The sequence below is a fragment of the Plectropomus leopardus genome, chromosome 23 (genome assembly GCF_008729295.1).
Source record: "Plectropomus leopardus isolate mb chromosome 23, YSFRI_Pleo_2.0, whole genome shotgun sequence".
In the NCBI taxonomy this organism is placed as follows: domain Eukaryota; kingdom Metazoa; phylum Chordata; class Actinopteri; order Perciformes; family Serranidae; genus Plectropomus; species Plectropomus leopardus.
The window spans coordinates 19,671,137-19,692,807 of record NC_056485.1 but is presented as its reverse complement, the minus strand read 5'-3'; the positions used below and the strand labels follow the sequence as shown (position 1 = coordinate 19,692,807).

Sequence of the window (21,671 nt, the reverse complement as noted above, 5' to 3'; positions counted from 1 at the left end):
GTGCAAATGCACCTTATTAGCTCATCAGTTCCTGTTTGTAATATTTATTTATTATTTTATCGTCTTAAATTTGAAAAACTTTGAAGAAGAGGGCAGCTCTCCAAAAACACAATAAATAGATTAAAATCTTTATTAGAAGAATAGTGCAGGCATGTAAGTCACAGAGCAACCAAGCAACCAAATAGACATTTAAAAAGAACATATACATGTCAGCAGGGCCTAAAACTGGGCTGATTTCCATTAAAAAAACAGGTTTTTAAACTTTTACGTTATGTACTAGAATGTCCTCTCTGCATGCTAAAATATATCGACTAATATTTTAGAAACAGTTGTGATATGTAGTGTCTTTTTTAACCAGATTTAGCCAGTTTTAGTACCTGGATCCGATCCTGGTCTTTAGGAATTTTTTCAACAGTTTGATTTTGCAACAGTTTGATTCAGTCTTTCCATCTTTTGGCCTCTCTCTGTTTTGTTTTGGTTCAGTCCGGGCCTCTGTTCTAACAAAAGTGTCATCAGCCTCCTTAAGCATTTAACACGCTTCCTCTGTGTCTCACACACACACACAAACCCCTCTCTCTCTCATCTTGTAATAATTAGTGTAAATTGGAAACTTGCATCGTCAGGGTTTGCTCAGAGCTCACAGCTTCCAGCTCTCAGGTCATACCCTCGTTGACACTTTCATTTTCTCCGTCTCTGTCATTCTGTTCTTCTGTTGTTTCAATAACTTTCGTTTCTTTATTGGCTCGGAGGACAACAGTAACCTCGAGCAAACACTGCTCCACTCTACAAATTATAAACAGACTCAGCCAGAAGCCACAACAGTGTGGCATCAGCAGCAACCAGTGATTCAATAACGTCACATCACTAAAGCAACAGATACTGTTTAAAACTGACATCGAGCGATCCCGAACTTTAGACTGGGACCAACTGGTGACACAACACAACTGGAAGGAATGTTTGCATTGTACATTTCTGCAAACAACAGAAATGTTACATTTGTACGTTATCATGTAAGGTCCCTAAAAACAGATGTGTGAAGGTTAAAAAGCTGGAAAAAAGACTTAAGAGTTGCTAAAAACATGCACGTTTGGAGGCTGTAAAAGCCCAAAAAACACAGCAATGTCTTGATAAAAAAAACAAACACTTTTCCTGGTATTATTCTTGCTGGAAAAACAGCAACAAAACTATCACATTTCGGGCTGAAAAGCCTGGAAAAAGATCCAAGGGTACCTAAAAAACACCAATGTTCAGAGGCTAAAAAAGCCAAAGAGAAAACAGTGGCTGTTCCCTAAAAAACATCTATGTTGGGGGCTAAAAATGCAAATCAAACACAGCAATGTCTCTTTAAAAAAGAATACTTTTTTGTGGCATTATCCCCGCTGCAAGAACAACAACACGTCACTGAAGAAACATTAATATGATACGAGTTTGGAAATGTAACGTCTCCTGTTTGCCATTTGCAAAAAATGTACAGTGACAAAATTTTCTTGCAAGAGGGTTTTGTCACCTTACAATTTCTGTACTTCATGCTGAAGCAGTTCAAGATTTATCACAGTTAAAACCCCAAAATCCACCTTAAGTCCCTCTAAGCCAGTGTTTTTCCACTGTTATTTACTGAAGATTTGTCTTATCTCCAAGAGACCTTGAAAACATTTTTGTTTGCTTCGTTTCAACGCTCAAGCCTCAGTCTTCTTGAGGTGTCCTCAGACGTGGTCCCAACTGTTGACGCCCAGCTTCTTCTGTTTGCGCTGAAGACGTCCAAATCTCCATGGACACAGACGTGAAAGTTACAGCGCTCTACTGTTGTGATCATCCGTGAGATGACAGTCAGACACTGTTTCTTCTTCTGTCTCTTGCCTCCTTCGCAAGTAGTTTGTGGAAAAAGAAGTGAGGTTCCAAAACAAGTCTGATGTATGTATTTGGACTTATACAACCTCAGTGGAAATCTCAATGTTTCCTTCACCTCACATCGGCTACGCCCATGGCCAAGTCTCCAAGTGGATGACACTCGGCTCCACATCAGGTCACATCACTCACAGGGATGCGCAGCGGTTCAAAGGAAACTGGAAACGAGCCACTGGATCTGGACGGCAACAAGCTGGCGCCTGTTAAAAGCACCTCGTCTGAAGGCACCTTAAGAGTGACGGATCACGCTGGCGTTTTCTCTGCGGAGCGCTGGAGCTCACCTCTGCAGCAACGATTGGTCAAAAGCTCAGTTTAGTCTGCACCTGGAGCTGGTTTGATGGCAGTCAGACGTCAAGAAGAAGTCTTCAGTTCATCAGCTGCACAAAGTGTTCTTGTTTCAGAAAGCTGCATAAGCGAAGAGATAAATGTTAAAAAGGAACGCTTGAAGTGCCGAAACCACAGAATCACGACCCAGTCGTCCAGCTCTCCTCATTTCTACTAAAACGGTTACTCTATTTTGAATTTCCACTCTCAATCAATCCCAATTCCAGTTGCAGCAATTCAGCAAAAACAAACCTCTGATAGACCCACCTGTCCTGGTCTAAGAGCCAAACTGGACCTTTCTAAGATTTTAGGACGCTTCTTGGATTTTAGGACATTTCAACGATTTTATGACTTTGAGGGTTTTATGATGTTTCCAAGATTTTATGATGTTTCTAGGATTTAAGAACATTTCTCTGATTTTAGGACACTTTTTGGAATATTTCTAGGATTTTGGGGACATTACTCAAATTTTAAGATGTTTCTATGAATTTAGAACATTTCTAGAATTATAGTATACTTTCATGATTTCAGGACTTTTTTTTTTTAGAATTTTTGGATGTTTCTGGGATTTTTTTTAGGACATTATGTAGCAGAGTAGGCTAGGCTAAGTAGAGACAAATGCTCAAATGTCCCGATGAGGTGCTATGACCTCTGTGGGGGGTGTGAATCTTCTACTGACACTTATTTTGATGCTGTTTTATGCACTCTGGCACATCATGTGCACTAAAAGTACAAAAACGATTCTCAGTTTGAATCACATGATTTTAATTTTGGGGGAGCCGTCTGGCACCCTATCGAGTGCCAGATTTGGCTTGCGGGCCATAAGTTGAGTATCAATGCCTTATGCAGATAAACCGTATCAAATGTGCACTGAGATTAAAGACGGCACCATGTGACCATGTATCTGAGAGAGCGTTGCTCATTTTGGTTGATGTTGGACGACTTTCCTGTGAGTTAACACAGTTTGGAACTTAAATGTGGTTTATTATGAAAACTGTAATAATTTAGTACCAATATACAATAGGAACATATTTTAAGGGACACTGAGAGGAAGTTTGCAGTTCTTCAAAGTTGCTTTGCTAAGAAATCTTTAAAAGTGCATATCTGACAAAGCGTGTTTCCACCCTGCACAAATCAAATCATATTCTGTTCAAATAGCTAATGTGGCCTTCAGGGACCTTAACGCTAATTGTTACCCTCGGAAAGTTGAACTGTCACGACTAATATTGTTTGAAGATGCGTCTGCGCTGATCGGCATCTCACTGCAGCAACACAGATTTGGCATGAAAGCGTTTCTGTTTTTCTACTGTGAAACATCGAGTCAGAAACTTCTGTCTCTCTCTCCGTCTTTGCTTCTCATTCCATCTTTGATTGCATCTTTTGATTATTGTGGAAAAGTTTCAGAGGTCACTCACACACACACACACACACACACACACACACACACACACACACACACACGAGTCTCTGGGGAAGGGACCACAGTCTTGTTTGTCTCAGAGCGGGGACGGGGGAGCGAAGTGGAACGTACATTGTTTTCAAACCAGGCACTCCCCGCAAATATCTCCCCCTCAGAGCTCAATGGGAGGGAGAGGATGTATTTTCGGGGTGGTGTGTGTGTGTGTGTGTGTGTGTGCATGTGTGTGTGTGTGTGTGTGTGTGTGTGCTGGGAGGTGGGGGGATAGTAGGAGGAACGCTCGGTTTTGGTCACGTCGGTGTGTTTGCCAGCAGCACAAACCGAAGCACAGCTGAGCCTGCGAGCCCTGTTTGGCTCATTACGACCTCTCTTTCTTTTCACTTTCTCTCATCTGTTTCTCTCTCTTTTTTTCAGACCTCCTGTTTCTTTTCTATCTTTTAACCTTTAACTCTTTTATTCATTTTCTCTCCTGTTCCCATTTTTTCCCATTCTTATCACTCTATTTTTCTTATTTACTGCTCTTAAAATGCAGTCAAAAACTCAAGGTCACTGGGAGAGATCTTGATCATTTATGCGATCAACCCAGTCGCCAGAATATACGTCGATATATTACGTTGTGGAAACGTAAAAACTTGATGTTTCTTAGGCATAGTCCACACGTACATGGGTATTTCTTCGCCTGTCTCCCCTGCGATGCGTCATTGTTGCTGTTGTCGTGTGATTTCTGGTAATGACTTACGGCCTCTGATTGGCCAGCGAGGTTTTACGGTAGAGGTCATATCACCACCTGTTGCTTTGACATCACTTAACTGCCTGCGTTGTGGTGTGGACGGGAATTTTTTTGTAACCGGAGGAGGAAAATATGCGTTTGTAAAAGTATGCACGAGCAGACAAGGCCTAAAGCTGTGGTTAACTTTAGGCACAAATGCGGGTTAAGGGGGAGGTGGGGCTATGGCGTCATCGGTTCAGGATAGATACGTATGGGTTGTAAACACCGAAACACAAGACCGGCGTCTTCAGATTTGTTTACTTTGAGACCCAATTTTAAAAATTAGCATATTCTCGCTCCCAAATTCGTGTGGACGAAACATCCATAGGATAAAAAAACTTTTGCGGGTACATCTAAACTGGTCTCCGTATGGACATGGCCTTAATTTACTTCAGCCTCTTTTGTCAGTCAAGTCCTCTTCTCTCATTTGTCTTCCCAAAACCATTTCTCTCTCTTCCCTTTTTGGGTTGTTTTTCTCTTCTTCAGTTTCATTTCAGTTTTGGCTGATAGTTTCTTTTTGTTGTTGTTGTTCTTTTGTTTTCCTCTTTCCCACTTCATTGTCTTTCTCATTGTCCCTCTTTGACGCTACATTCTTACTTTCTCTTGACTTTGTCTCTGTCTTCTTCTCTGCCACAGTGAGTCATTGACAGGACTCCCGCTGAACTAACCGTCCAATCACAGAGCAGCCTCTTTCCCTTCCACACCGCTGATTTGCATCACTGGTCAGGCTACAAAAAGAGTGATGACTTTTGAGGGAACGCACTCGCTGATTGATGTCTGTGTGGTTGTGTGCATAAATCCCCCAATGCACATTAACTTTCCATTCATACATGTGTGTTTTTGTATATATGCGTGTGTATGTGCACTTTAAAAATGTTCCAAAATCATAGAAACGTGCTAAAATCCTAGAAACATTTTAAAATCCTGTAAATGTCCTAAAATCTGAGAAACATCCTAAAACCCTAGAAACTTCCTAAAATTTGAAAAACATCCTCAGATCCTTGAAATGTCCTAAAATCATAGAAAAAGGTATGGGGCCACTGGCCCCTGGCTTCCCGTCATTCTGCAAAAGTGGCCCCCAAACACAGCAAGTTCGGTATCCCTGTGTTTGTTTTTTTGCACGTAGTGTGTGCACTGCAGGAGGGTTTAAAATGGATTTTCTGTGTATCAGCTCTGCTGTGATTTTCCATCTTTTACGTATCTGTGGAGACATTTGACAGACAGTGCATGTGTGTGTATGTGTGTGTGTGTGTGTGTGTGTGTGTGTGTGTGTGTGTGTGTGTGTTCATCGTTCGCCAGCTTTCCAGCATCTTAAGCCCCCTCCAGTGTCTTGTGGCATCAGAAGAACTTAAGCAGAGGTCTGGGACACAAACCAACATCCCAGTTGCTACCCGCTCTGCTCCTCAGCCAACAATATGACAACAATAATACTTTAGCTCGTCGCTTTCTTCTCCAACAATACATGCTGAACATCTGAGATTTCAGATTTTTAAAGAAGAGGGCACAGATTCTGTTGGGATTTGGTGACAGCAGGAATAAAAATCTATGAGATTTCTCTGCCAGCCTATGAGGTTGGCAGAGAGTACGTGGCGTTTTGAAGAGAATACTGGGTTCAGTCTTAAATTTTATGCCTCCGTGCTGGTGATCTGAGGCCGGAGGCATTACGTTTTTGGGTTGTCCGTCCGTCTGCCCTTATTCTAATATCTCAACAACACCGTAAGGGAATTTCTTCAAATCTGGCACAAATGCACACTTTGAGTCCAGGATGGACTGGTTAGATTTTGGTGGTCAGAGTGATAATGGAAAGGCATGCGCTTTTTATGTGGGAGCGGCCTCATATGAGTGATTTCTGGGAGCTGATAGTCCACGATTTCACAGAGGAATTGTGGACTCGGAACTTCCCGATTATCCGCTCAACTTTCTCAGAGTTACGTGATGCCATAACAGCTCCTGCTGCATCATGAGGGAGCCAGTTCCTACTGACAAGCATACAGCCATGGCATCATGTGACCTATAAAAGCCAAAAAATGTGTTTCCATTGCAGCTTTGCAAAATAAAATACCACCTCATGTAAGCAGAAAAAGTTTTTTGTGATAAATTTGAATTTTTTTAAAAACTGGCATGTTTCCATTAGGTGTATTTTATAGTTGCAATGTCAATTTGCACAGTTTAAGGGTTAATGGAAACTTGCCTACAGTTTAAAAGCACTACTTGACAAAGTTCAGCATGCTTAAAGCAGTAGGGGCTGTGAATCATTGACGCCTGTTTTGTAGGTTCATGTGCTCACTGCTGAGATTGTTGAGAACCGAAAGGTGCGCCTCACACTCCACATCACTAAAAACGTTTTATTTGTTTTATATATTGATCTTGTCGTCTAAAACTATTCCTTTAAATCAGAGCTGGTTTTCTTTCTGATAGACTGAAACAGTCGATCTTGTTCGCTGTTATCAGAACATTTTGAGAAAATGAGGCTTCAGCCGCTTCAAACTGTCAGCCGTACTTCAGCAGCACTGTGTTCGTTAATAGCAGTGCAACAGCATCAGCTAACTACTTCCTCCTCATTACTGAGGCTACGATTCAAACTGTCTCTCCGTTGAGTTTGTGTTGGCACTGACGCCACGAGCAGCACAGACGCAGTGAAATAAATTATGAACTTGAAGCTCAATGACAAGCTTTCAGCACTTGGCAGCATTAAGATCTTGAACTCTTGAAATCTACATTGATGAGAATCACCGGCTTCATGCATCAGCGAGCCCAACGTGAATTAAAAAAGTGCTTGGCTTCTTTTGATTTACCTGGGCATGCAGCCTGGATATTAGTGCTGTATGGGAAACGCTGCTTTTTAATTGAACTCTTTAAATGTCAGAACATGACAAACTCACATTTGTAAGACCGGGATTCGTTTTGTTACAACATCACGTCTCTTCTTCTGTTTCACTTACACAGTTTGTTGGCGTGCCAGCTGCAGTTGGCAACAGTCAGTCTACACATTTGCAGACGTTATTTCCTGCGAAAAGAGAATTGTGACAAAGTGTTAACAGTTTGATGTGAAATCTGTTCCTGAATCAGTGTGATCTGAAGATAAGAAACCTCCTCATACTCTCCCTCTGTTTTTTTTTTTGTGCAGTTTTTTAATTTATTCAAAAACTGTGACATCACCTGTTGTGAACTCCTGTTTTCAAGCCTCAAATTTAGCATTTTGGCCATCAACATTTTGTATTTTTGAAGCCAAAAGTGAGCATATTTGGATAAACAAGTGAAGCTAACCCTAACGTTGTATAAAATTGAATTGTATATTGTACTTAGTCTAATCCTACTCCTAAAAATGTAAAATAATGTAATGAAAGGCCCTAAAATCCTGAAAATTTCTTAAAATCATTCAAATGTTTTAAAGCCAAAAACATCCTGAAATCCTAGAAATGTCCTTAAGTCCAAAAAATGTCCTGAAATCCTAGAAAAATCCTAAAATCTGAGAAATGTCCCTTTATCCTGCAGATGTCCTAAAATCTGAGAAACATCCTAAAATCCAAGAAACGTCCTTCAGAACAGAACTGTTCAGATTTATCGTACTATGGGAGAAAAGCTTGAATTAATATTGTTGGTATCTTAGTGGTCAGGACTGATTCCCTCCACAAAGACAAAGTCAGGTGGATCAGAACCCAAGATGTTTCGCTGCCTCGTGCTCAGTGCATGCTGGGATATAACCCCAGCTGCTCACCAGCCCTTTAAAGGGCATAAAAAGTATGGGAAATGAACTCTTCACTTCTCTGCGTGTTTGTTTCTTTGTTTTGTTTTTTTTTTGTCTTTCTTCTGCTAATGAACACCAGCGCTGCTTCTCTCCTCGTTTCCATCTCTACATCTGCCCGTCTCTTTCTCCCCCTCCCAACTCCTCTATCTCTCTCTCCTCCCTCCCTCCCTCCCTCCGTGTCTTGTTCTCTTTTCCATAATAATTAGCTCCCCTCCAGCCCGACTTCAAACCCTGTGGTCGGAAATCTGCATTCCGAGGATGGAGAGAGGCTGAGGAAGACGAGGGGAGAAGGAGAGAGTTGGACAGAGAGGGAGGGCAGACGGCTGAAAGAAACCATTGTTCCTTCAAAAAAAAAAAAAAAAAAAAAAGCAGATAAGAGCCCAAGAACTGGAGGGCAAGTGTAGTCAAAATAGTCAGTGTGTGCGCGTGATGGCACTGATAAAGAGGACGAGTTTTCCTCAGCAGTTCAGATGTTAATGGGCTGATAGAGGAGGTTAGCTGGCAGAGCCAACACACAAATCTGATACCTCCTCCTGCTGTTCGCTTACATTTTTACCCCATTATCTCCTCTTATTTCTTCTCCCTCTCATTGTCCTCTTTCTTGCTTTGCTCTTTTCATTGTCCTGTCATTTCTGTTTCCCTTTTAGCCTCCTCCTTTTATCCCATCATCTTTGCTCCTTTTCGTCTCTACCCTTACCTAGCATACGTGTTACTCCAGCACGTTCTTATTCCACGTCATCATATATCGCCGCTTTGCAGTTGAGTTTCACGTCTTCATATTACTCTCTTGGTATCCTTCTGCGTCTGCTGATGCCACTGCTGTGATGTCAACAAATACACATGGTGGCACAGATGGTTAGGTTTAGGCAAAACTTTTTTAACAAAGTTTAAAAAAATGACATTACAATTATTACTGATCCTGCTACATCTTTGGAGTTAAAGTCTGGGGTTTGTTTGATCAGTCGATCAAAATGTGTCATTTTCTCTCCCGTTTTTCAGCTAACGCCGTCCAGCGGTGTATCATGGGGGCGCAAAAGTTGGGTTTTGGCGTTAAGATCTTACCCCGAAGTGCTGCATAAGTGGTGATATTTGAAAACTTTGGAAAGGGAATGGGCTGTTTAATCACATAACCATAGTTTTCTGATTAAAATAGATCAACTTTATTAATCTTGAAGGAAATTGAAGGGCCAAGCAGCTTACAGTAAAACGAATAACATGGTAAAAAGAAAAACAACAGATAATAACAACAAAGAGATAAAACAACAACAACAACAACAACAACAGCCTAGAAATACTAAAGGATTAAAACCTAAACATAAAAACATAAAAAACAAGAGGGCAGAGGGTCAACAGTAGAAAGTCAATGGCAAAAAAACAAACCATTATTACTGAAGCGCGCTGCACTTACCTCCCTGGTGACATGTGACTGCTAAAATTACACAAGGTTCAGCTTTCCCTTATCAATCAACTCTATTGATCATAGATTGATCTGACTCCCCTCTTATGGTTTGGGGTTACAGAAAGATTATTAGAAAAAACATGAAGATGAAGAGATCGTGTTTCTTTTTACTGGCATGCAAAGTTGTCATCATTGAGTCATTTCATCCACCAGGAACTAACAAAATCACTGTAAATAGAACCTGAACATCGCATATCTAGTTTTTTTTTCCGCAAGATTATTTAATCATATATGTATAGAGGCAAAAACATAATTGATGGTCCTTTATTTAAGTCAAAATGTTTTTTTATTTATTTTCACCACATTTTATTCTGTGATATGCATGTTTAGACCTTTGGTACATTCAATTTTATATACTTTTATGATCCTTATGATACAGTTTTGTTATATATTCATACATTTTTTCTGTTTTTATTATTATTATTATTTTATTATTATTATTATTATCATTTACATTTTGGAAATTAGGTGGCGTGGCTCAGCACTTACATGTAAAAGAATACCAGAGTGTTGTAAATAGTGTGATATAGCACACTGTTGGCTTTCATGTCAGGTCATGTGGGTTTCACATCAAAGGATGACCACATCTTGGATTCAGTTCACACACAAAGTTAATACATTTTTTATACAGTGTTCGAGCTACTGTGCTACATATGTGTTCTTTGTGTGTGTTAAATTCTTGTCCATCTATCTTTTTGAGGACCATTGAAATTTTACGTTTTATGAGGACATTTTTAAAAACGTTTTTTCAGGGTTAAGGGTAGAATGAGGACTGTGATTAGACAATTGTTGTGATGATTAGGGACTTAAAAACACATTGTGTCATTGCCGATCCTCACAAGTATAGAAACGCAGTCATAAATATGTGACTGAGTGTGTCTGTGCTTTGAACTCAGTTTGACTCCTGCACCTGCCGAGCATTAGACGCATCATTATGAGTTCACTTTAAGTTTATGACCCCACACACATGCTCACACCTGTGAAAATTCCCACAGTTTATCTATGATTTTATCTTCCAGTCATCACCTACGCCTCATGTCACTCATTGTTTCGCTTTATGCTGTTTTGATAATGTGGCTTCCTTTTCATTCCATCGCTCCCACATATTTTCTTTTTCTCTTTCACTAACTCTGACGTCTAGTTTTGTTGTTTTAATTTTTTTTTCCAATCACATGATGCAACTGTTTCTACTAATGTCTTCTAATTGTCAGTAAGTCACACCATTTCTTTCTCTTTCATTTCCTTCTCTACTGGAAAAGGAGTACTAAATAAATAGGGAGTTTTAACAGAACACCACATCATTAGGGTCAAAGTGAAAGTAACTTTATGATATTTACAGTTTGGGGACTAATGGGGGTCATTGGCAGGGCTTCCTGCTTGGTGCTTGGAAAAATGAAACACTTGGAAAAATGAAACACTTAAATTTCTTTATCAAGTAAGAACAGAGCATTTTTTTTTCTTGCAACAAAATCCTCTGTATTTTTGCCATTGCAATATTATTAATAATTTGTAATTTTTCTTTTAGATTCGGTTTTGTCAAATGTTCTTGCTAGTTTTTTTAAGGTAAAATTTTCTTCTTTTGTCTTATCTTGGTAAAAAAAAAAAACACACAACCATTTAAGTTTTATTCAATTGAAACTGTTGACATTTTAGTGCTTTTTAGTCATCAGATTAAGGATCAAATGGGCTTTTTTTGACACAAACGCTTTGGTAAAACTTACCATATACATAGTTATCTGGCTATTTCTGAATTCATGACCTAAAATTGTTTACATAGTACACAATTGTTTTTGAAAACATTACCAGAAAAGCACTCAAATTGTTATCACATCAAGCTTAAAACATTTTTAAAATATCACAAGTATACTGCATTGAGTTTTGGCTCAGTCATGGAAGAACTTGAAATATCCAGATTTTATGCAGCAGAATTTATCTAAAAAGTATATAAAAGTATCAAGAGAAGTACATGGAGAAATAAAGCATTTTAGGACTAAGTATCACTTTGTGTATATCGGGCTGTACATAGTTTGTGGAGTGATGGATGGACAGATGGATTGACAGCCTTCTCAGATGGGAATTTCTGGAACAAAATATTACATGACTCAACTTGAAAGTCCTTGACATGAAAAATCTTGGAACTGCTTCGTTTTTTTGATGGAACTAAGAAGGCAAACGTCCAAATACCTTCTGTTTCTGCTCATCTCCTTTGATATCGATTGTAAAAGGAGTGCCAGTTGCTTGAAGGAAGCTATAAGTTCCTTACCAGCACTGGGCTGTGATTCATGTTTTCTTTGGAAGTTTGTCATACACAAACTGCAGCCGGAGTTATAGACAGTATGAAATCGAAATATCATACCAGGAGCAGTTCACACATGTTTGACAAGCCATTAATGCAGGAAAACCCCACAAAACTGCAACAAGGAAAATCACACACCTCATAGAAACTGAAAGAAATGGAGACTTACCAACAGATGTTTCTGCCTGCCTGGAAATATTGACACTTCTACTCGAAGGAAACGCCTGCAGGCAAAGTCACACGCAGACAGTGAAAGAAACAGATGCATGTACACACATGATTTTACACAAAATTTTTACCTACTGGCATTTGATCTTACTGGCACATTTGGATAGAGTCACATTTATCTCACTAAGATTTTTTCCTTTTAGCAAACATTCGTCAAAAACTCAATCTCCCCCTCTTTGAGTTTGCTATCTAATAAACTACAATTAGTTTTTATGCCTCCGCCGGCCTTAGCCATGGCTGGACGCTTTATGTTGTTAGGTTTAGGGATTTTTTTCAAATTTGGCCCAAACATCCATATTTACTCATCAATGAGTAATTTTATTTTGGTGCTAATAGATCAAGGTAACTGTGACCTTGACAGATTTAAAAGGAAAATGATTATTCATTGATTTTTCTTGCTCCAATGTGACATTGTGCACAGTATAGAGGCATTTAATTATGTATTTCTATGGGGTTTTAAATGGGAATAAAATATCTGTTTAGACTCTCATTCTTGCACCTCTACTTAATATCATTCACTCATTCACTCAGACGCTTGTCGACAGACATCTTTGGACCCAGGTGCACCAAACATATCAGAATTGTCCCAGTTCTGTAGGCCTCAGTCAGTCTTGATGAGAGAAACATGCTGTAAGATAATGTAGATATGACAGATCTTCAGAAAAGATTCAGTTCTTCAGCTGATTGACATGTTAACGGTTGATGCTGCACCTGTAGCAATCCATGGTCATAGAACCATATTTCTCATAATTTCTCCCTAACAACACATTGGAAAATCAGTTTTATATTTTATTCTTACTTCAGTCTATCTGGTTATTAAGTGCATGAATTTTTTTGAACATGCTATTATGTGAACCTTTATTTCCATCAGGAAAAGCGATAAAACAACTAACCCTACGTAAGGACTTATACCACTCACACTCACTCATCCATTGGACTCAGAACTTGAATTTCAATGATTTGTTATTTGTTCCAGTGTATGTATAATATAAAGCATGTAAAATTACCACTTAAGTTATTTTAGTGATTTTGTCATCCGTCAACTTTGTCTATCAATTAAGGCATGATAAATTTCAGATATTTAAAATTTGTATTTTGACATGTGTAGCCGTCTTGGCACTAACACAGAACAGGCTGTTTCTATCTCCAGCAGAAAAAAAATCTGTAGGGCTTCTACTTAACATACTAAATATGGTATAAGGACGATAATAACAGCGTAAAGACACAGGATTTGGAATGTTATTCCGTTTCTCTTTCTATTTTTTCCCTTTTTTATTTCCAACAAATCATCCTGTCCTGAGATGGAGTGTCACACCTCAGTGTGAATCTGTTGACTTAGTCTGCGTGCTGATTAATTATTGTCTGCTCTCAGTATTTCTCATGATCCCCTCGTACCTGCAGCTGAGGATCGGCTGTGTGCTCCTGCATCCAGTCTGGTGGATAATAACTGTGGTTTAATCCTTCAGACGGGACGAGAGTCACAGCTAAGAGGACTCTGCTTTCTCTGATTCCTTTTGTCTCTGTGTGTTTTGTTGCCTCTTGTATTTCTTTCCATTTTTTAAATTCAAAAAGGAAGAACATAAATGCATCTTTTCCAAAAACACTTAACATCAAGATTGTTTGTTCAAACACAATATCTGTGTGCATCTTTCAGTTGTGTGGAAAACTACAGTTGTAACTCAGTTGCAGAGAAACATGATGTCATTATTGTAACACAGTCTGACTCAGAAACAAACGTTTGAAATGATTCATGTAATAATCGTGTTTCTTTGGAGACTCACACAGCTTACCCTGATGTACGGCGTGTTGACTTCTGGTTACCGCCATGACATAACACTTGACCTTTGTCTGATGAAGAGCATGTAGCCCGAAATGTCACATCAGTGATAACTGAATCAAATATGTATCGGACAGTAATCTAGTGTGCAGACTTTGTTTCTTTCTTCTTGTTTTAAAAATTATTTCTTGTCCAGCAGCTAGTCTGTGTTGTTTGGATGTGTGCGCTTTTCTGAACTTTTTACACTGAAACAGTTAAAAGAGTGAAAAGAGGCGGCTCAGTTGGCGATCACAGAACTTCCCTCCATTCATGAAAACCATCAAATCATGTCCACACGTACAAACACACACTGTCTCGGTTCCCTTGAAGTGGTTCATCTTGGAGTACTTAGTGTTGCAAACAGTCTCTCCTGGCGGCAAAACTAAAAACAAACAGAAATGAACTCCTTGTTCTGCCTACAAGCTGTGTGTGTGTGTGTGTGTGTGTGTGTGTGTGTGTGTGTGTGTGCCAGCGTGTGTGTGCGTGTGTATGCACAAGCACTGAATGTATCCTGAATGCATTGTTAAGCCAGAGTTTCTTTCAGCAGTATTTTAAATTCATATCAGTAGTAAATATTTTGTCTATATTATCAGGTATTTCCAAAAAGTCTCACATGCATTTATCTGTATTTCTTTATCTGTGGCCGTGTGTGTGTGTGTGTGTGTGTGTGTGTGTGTGTGTGTGTGTGTGTGTGTGTGTGTGTGTGTGTGTGTGTGCACACTGTCAAACCACGTCTTTGAAGTGTGCGTATAGTTTTTTACATCTGTGCTCATTGCAATAGCTTTCCCTCTTTCTCCATCTCTGTTTCTGTCTTCCATCAAGCTAAAGGAAAACTCCCAGCGAAACATCACAGCCGGTCTCCTCTTGATGTTCACAAACCACAGTGATCTGTTGGCTGGGGAATATAAAACAGATATGGAGGCATTGAGACATCAGTCAGTCAGTGTGCTGAGAGTTGAAACCAAAGCACGAGTTTGTGTGTGTTCCCCACATGATGGGACTTTGGCCCCATTGTTCGAGATCATTTTGAAAAGTTCAATAACAAAATGGTTAACATTTACAACAAAAAAAGCACAGGACTCTACAAAAGACACGAGTGTTTAGTTTTAGTTACAGCTATGCTCTGCTTCCCAATGTCATTTCAGTATATAGAGCAATAGGCAGGGCTGTTTGAAGAAGGATTTAGGTGTGATTTAATCAAGGCTTTGGTCTTCCCTAAAATTATTTTTACAAAATGACAGGCAATGAATATTCTGCTTGCTGTAAAGTCAACAATACTTTCAGTGTGGCATATTAGGAGAAGGTAAGGGCATAGAGTATAAGGATAATATTTGAAGGACCCAGCATTAGAGGTTTATGCATGTCTACACTTGGTGTAAGTACATAGTACAGTCTTTCTAAGAGTTTTTTACATTTATATCTTTATGTAGGATATATGTGACAGCTACAGCAGAAATAGTGTGCGAGAGGTAAGGTTGTGTAAATGTCAGATGGATGAGGGATATGTTATATGGGTGACTTAAACATTGGAAACAAGATGTTAGTTAACCAGATAAGTTACCATTAGCAGTGTCTTACCTGCCGAACGGTAAAATAGCTTCGTAATAATGTGGTTGTCATGGGCAGAAATTTCATGAATATTACAACATCGCACTGACCTTCATTGGTTGGCATATTATTAAAAAATGCTGTTGATGGAATGTCGCATCTGCAGCGTTTACTGCTATTTAACAGTTTATTTAAGCTGACAGAAGGCACCTGGTCTCGCTTGTCCCCCATCCACAACTTTCTGATCGTTCTGATTTACATGTTGGTGTTTTCAGTGCTCCGAGCTCGTTAGCATATACAAGCTGCCTGCCATCTGTTTCATTTGCATGCTGCTTGTGCACATACTTCATGTGGTTTATTAACACAAAGTTGTGTTCACAGTGTGGTATTTATGCATGCTTTACTGATTTTGGAAGTGGTTTATATATCTGGATCTGGGCTTTATTGTGTTTTGACTTTATTAGAGGACAGTCTCAACAGCCATGAATCATGGAAATGCTGAGAGTATAATCTGTGTTGCCATTGGTTGTTGCTCTTTTTGTCTACCGTTATTAAGCCGTTTTACAGATGTAGCAATGTCAGGTTTTTTTCTGTAGAGGTTTTGTACAGCTGTCACTCCACCGAAAGAGGAAAAGCTTGTAAACCCTTATAGTGTAAAGGCAGTATTCACTAAATTCACTAAACAGATATCTTTTTACTTTATAGTTTATTACAGGAGTACATTTAACAATCACGGTAACAAAAAAGGAAAGGAAGAAAGTAGAACAAGACATTCATATTTAAACTAAATGAACATTTTTTTCCTGTAAAAAGAAATACAAATATTATGTACAGAATGACAAAAGACAGGTTCAGAGAAACCAACAGGTAAGAGGAAGGGGAAGTGTAGTCGCATGGCACTTAAAAAATAGACATACCTCGCAAGTGCTTTCTGTTTTCCATAATTAATATCAAATAAAATGCAGTGATAATAAGTCTGAATAACAAAACAAATAATAATTATTACAGTAATCAAATCAACAATATTAACATTTTAAACACTGTTTACAATATAACTGAAATACATAACATTCTAAATACATCCAATATTTACCAAAGACCTTCTCATTTAGGCTAAAACTCTAAATCTGTAATAGAATAAAAAATAGCATTTCAAATATCTTATAACAACAATATTAATCGTACAATAACATTAATATTAGGTTATTAGTAGACGTAAATAGCTGATTTTTCCCATGGCTTGCTAGAGAAAGGGATATTGTACAAATTAATATACACTATAATCTATTTATGCTCTTTTTGCTTTCACAAAATGCAAATTTTATATTTATATATATTATATATATATATATATATATATATATATATATATATAAAGGGGAAAGAAATAGCAAATCTCACTCGATACAAACTATTGCAATCTAGAACTCTCAATTAGAAAATGTACACAAGAAAAGCAGCAAAAAAAATCTATTTTTATATTTTTTTTTTATCATGAAGAAATCAGTGGTGTGGTTGGTAGAAAGAGTGAACAATGTCTAGCACAGGCAGAATCCAACTGGAATGCTATCGGACAACAACGTTGTCCAATAAGAAAAGCCCTCTGAGCGTGACCCTGCCCTCCCGTGAAATCTCATTGGTCCTTCTCTCTCTCAAGCTTCGGTTCGGAACTTAGAACTCTCTCCGGAGATTCTAGAATGTCCAAGAGTTCCGCTCACAAGTCCTGGAGTTCCGTCGCAGAAGCTCTCCATATATGGAAAATAAGAACAAAGTCTTTCTCTCCAATTACGGAACACACAAGAGAGTTCTGATTGTGCAATCAACTCAAACAATAAATCTCTTATAGCTAATAAAGTTGCTTAAACCATGGAATTTATACTGTTTTGCATTCTTAGCGTTGATTGGAGGAGCAGCAAGACAAACAGTCACCTTCTCTTTTACACAACTCAAAAATGGCTGCCCCAGGGAGACGGGAAAACAAAAACAGCACACATATAAACACACACAGAATGACAGAGCAACACTCAAGCAGCATTTATGTAGGTATCCTCCTCTCCATCTCCACGTTATCCCTCTGTTTTTTTTCCTCCTCCAGCTCAGGAAGTCTCACCGCTTCACGAGTTCTTTTTTTTCGTATCCTCATTGCGGGATAAAGTCACCGTCCCAGAGAGAACAATCTCAATGCAACTTAAAAGTGTAGTTTATGTATCAAAGCACAGGTTCAGAGAATTTACAAAGCAGACCTTGACTAATTACTTAGTAACTTTGATTCAGTGACTTTTATCTTTTGGGAACCATTTCTACCACCCAAAACTGGATACGAAAAGGTTTCAGAAGGTATTTTGTCATGCCCTATTGGAGACCCCTGATAATTTTTATATGATGATATAGTTTATATATGATATAGTTTATATGGACAGAAGGCAAAGTGATTGACAGCTTTTCCAAAAGTAATCAGTCCAATTCTGAAACTACAACATTGAGTAAATGACATTTTCATGTGCAGTCAGAGATAAATATCAAAAAGGAAAGGCTTATTCACCACAATGTCTACCCGGCACCTGAGTTCACACATCACCAGGATTACTGTGATATGCTATGGGCAACATTTTGAGTCCATGGGCAACCAGTGGGTCGCAGAGACTGGAGAGGAAAGCAGTTTCGCTAAAGATAAAGACAAGATAATTTGAATTAAAGCTTTACAGTTCTTACCCTTTATGCCCTTTCTATTGACGTGTTGGTCATTTGAGAACTGAAGCTTATTCTACTGCATGAATGGAAGCGATATGAAAAGTTAAAAATCAATGAAGTTCATTAAGTGTAGAGGCAGCTTTGTGGGGAAAAAAAACAGGAAATGAGGTCAAATTTTACTGCATCGTGATACAGTTGGCTCAGAAAAATGGTGCAGAGCCAATCTGACAAGCTCAGCAACACAATCTATCTGTGCCAAAACCTGCTACCCAATGGGCTATGATCCTTTTGACTGCATCCGGAAGCTAGTAAACAGTTTGAAACTTGATGGAGCCTTGTTGGAAGACACTAATTCACCACTTATGTATGCCATTCTTTAAATCTTTTTTCAAATAAGTGGAAGTTAAATCCAAGTGGTGCCAAATTTACCAAATTAGACCAGAAAATCTAGAACTATCAGTCAATATATCTATCTGTTTTACCCTGCTAGACAACTGAAATGTTTCACTGCATTTGATTAAGCACAAGCAAAATACTAAATATCATATTCTTTCATCCTATACCCTGTTTCATCCATCTCATCTTCCTTCCTTCTGCAACCGACTTTTCTAATTTCAGCACTTCATTTCACCAAAAGTACCACCATACTTCTCTTTCTTCCATTGTGCACCCCCCCACATTCTCTTTCAAATTATATTACATAGCTTTTTTTGTACATACATTTTGTTTGTATATTTCTTTAAAAAAATACACAGAATAGAGCATAATTAAGAACTTTTTTTTGGCAGCTTCTTCCTTTCTCAGAGGAAAGTCCCGATCGTCATCAGATGTAACAAGAGACGAAGACTTCTGCTTTTCTTTTAGTCTGAAAAGGAACCTCCAACTTGGCAGAGCAAAGGTGGAGAAGAAAAAATAATTCTGAAATTCTTTCTTTCCTTCCTTGAATCTTCTCCCTAAAGATTTTTTCGATCACTCAACCCCCACCTACTCGACAACTCGCTGCCCTTTCAAACAGTCGCTCCCAGCAGCTCTTCCGACTTGGCCATGATCTCGTTCTGGTTGGAGTCCAAGCCGTAGAACTTGACCTTCAGCCCGTCGACAGGGTGGACCACAGGTACCGTGACCACGCGGGGGAAATTCCGGGTGGCCAGCTCGAAACGGCTGGTGCTGGCTAGCTCGATAGCCAGGATGCGAAGGAAGAGGGTGGCGAGTTGCTTGCCCAGGCAGGACCGGACACCACCGCCAAAGGGCAGGTAGTGGAAGCGTCCTTCTTTGTCTTCTCCCCGCTCCTGGCTGAAGCGGTCAGGATCAAAGGCGTCCACATCCTTGAAGACAGCTGAGGTGTCGTGGGTGTCCCGAATACTGTACATCACACTCCAGCCTTTTGGAATCTGAACTCCCTGGAGACAAAAAGAGACAGGAAAACAAAACCAGTGAGCATGTTTGCAGATGCAGTCATAACTGCAAGTAGATTTCTTTCTTTTCATCAATTCTAAAAAAGTTGTTGCACATCGGTTTGCAAGACTACAAATTTTGGAAGTTTCAAAGAAATCGTATTCAAGTTCTGGTATCTTTGGCTTCATGAATCAGTTGTGACGGTAGTTTGAATTGTTAAATGTCTTTTGGGATACTTTCTTGTGGTTTGATCAGGTGTCCAAACCTTTTCTTCTTTTAGTCTTTGTAAGTTCATCGTAAAGATCTTAAAGGACGACCTTCTAGTTTCTAATTATCCATTCTTTTGAGATGAGATGGTAGTTTTTTTGAAACCTTGACTTTTTTTGGTAGTCTCCTGTGGTTTCGTAGCACTTTTATTCTAAATAAATGGAACTACCATTGCATAGAGCAAAAACAGAAAGTTGAAACCTTATTTTGAACATTATTGCTCAAACAGAAGTTGATGTGAAGATGAATGTGCCATTTTGAAAAAAACATTGTCAACAATTTCTGTAAAGAGATGTACACTGTTTAGTGACCACAGTCGGGAACTATAACTTGGCTACTCACGTCAAGTTCGAAGGTCTGCATGGCGGTTCGGTAGGCCCCTGATACAGGCGTAAAGAGTCTCAGCACCTCCTTGATGACACAGTCCAGGTACTTGAGGCTCACGATGGTGTCCAGCCTCAACTCTCCTTCGGGGCAGAGGCAGCCATTGTGGAGGAGACCCCTGGCTCTTAGCTCCTCCCTCAAACGCTCCAGGACAGGAGGGTGGCGGAGGAGCTGCATGATGAGTGAAGTGCTGGCGCTTGCCGTGGTGGCGAAAGCAGCAAAGATCAGCTCAATGGTCGACTCCTGAGGGATAATCGGAGTATCAGTGTATCAGTGTACTGGCTCTATAAGCAATGCCTACATTTGTGACCAAAGCTACCCCTTTTTCCACCAACATAGACCCGGTTCTATTCTGGTTTCTGTACCTAACTTTGAAAAATTCAGAGCATTTTGACCAAAAATCAATTTCACAATATTTCAAAAAATGAGAGTCAAGGTATTTAACGTTACCATTTGTTAATCACCTTGCAACCGTCACGTTTATCTTGCAACCACTGATAAAGATTCAATTTTACTCTTCTCTACAAAGAGTTTCGAAAACTTTCTAAAAAAGTCTCCACATTTGTCACCATTATTATTCACCCCTGAGCCTGAGCTGGGAAAATCCAGTCGCTGATATGGAAAGTAAAGTGTAATTTTAGCGTGAGCACAAACTTACGCTGAGCGCAGAACTCTACTGAGGGCGTTTGAGTTGATTTGTCTTTACTTTGTGGGAACGCCAACTGGTTTCTGCCTCAGCCTCTGATGGCCTAATTGCTTGTCACTGGAATAAAGGGTCCGGAGAGTGGAAATATAGATGGTAGTGTGCTAAACGGTGAGGGTGGACATTAGCCAAATGCCTAGTCACGATTACTGTTTTTGAGGTTGTAGCAATACAAAATTCACAATTCAAGACTGAAGGAAGGAGGATTTATTATTGTCATAGGCATTTTGATTTCTTTTCAAAAATTTTCAACAGTTATTAAGCCATATGGTGAGCAACCTGGATTCTCAACTCAATTTTGGGACATAATTCTGTAACCCGCACACACATTAAGCTTGGCATTTGTTCTGTAACAACACAGGGTCCAAAAAAAATGTCAAAAGCCAGAACATAATAAAGGTATGTTGTTTTTAATTCCTGAAAAGCAGCGTGTTTGGAATATGAAGTTCATATCCAATAACAACATTTAGCGCCGCGTGTCGGGCCCATTATTAAGGTAGTGGAATAAATAACTCAGCGGCCAGGCAGCACGACTCTCATTATAAACCTCTCATCTGCCATCATGTGTGTCAAAACACATCTCTGCCTCACCCTACGTATTTGTGTGAGTGTGTGTGTGTGTGTGTGTGTGTGTGTGTGTGTGTGCGTGTTATATATGCGTGCGTCAGAAAACTGCGGGAGAGTGCTTCAGCCTGGGCCTCTGCGACAGGGGCTCCCCAGT

The 21,671-nt window shown here is 39.3% G+C and overlaps 1 protein-coding gene and 1 long non-coding RNA gene across 2 annotated transcripts in view; one reads left to right on the top strand and one right to left on the bottom strand.

Moving 5' to 3' along the window:
- LOC121961985 overlaps positions 1-21,671 on the top strand; it is a 110,203-nt gene that overhangs the window by 64,447 nt on the left and 24,085 nt on the right. The gene's annotated exons all lie outside the window — the stretch shown is intronic.
- Positions 16,977-21,671, bottom strand: part of LOC121961984 (cytochrome P450 26B1) — a 40,883-nt gene continuing 36,188 nt past the window's right edge. The window contains exons 6-7 of the mRNA XM_042512140.1: positions 20,206-20,490; positions 16,977-19,601 (exon numbers count right to left, since the gene is read on the bottom strand). Coding sequence (XP_042368074.1) covers positions 19,209-19,601; positions 20,206-20,490 — 678 coding nt within the window. The 3' untranslated portion in view covers positions 16,977-19,208. The remainder of the gene's footprint in view (positions 19,602-20,205; positions 20,491-21,671) is intronic.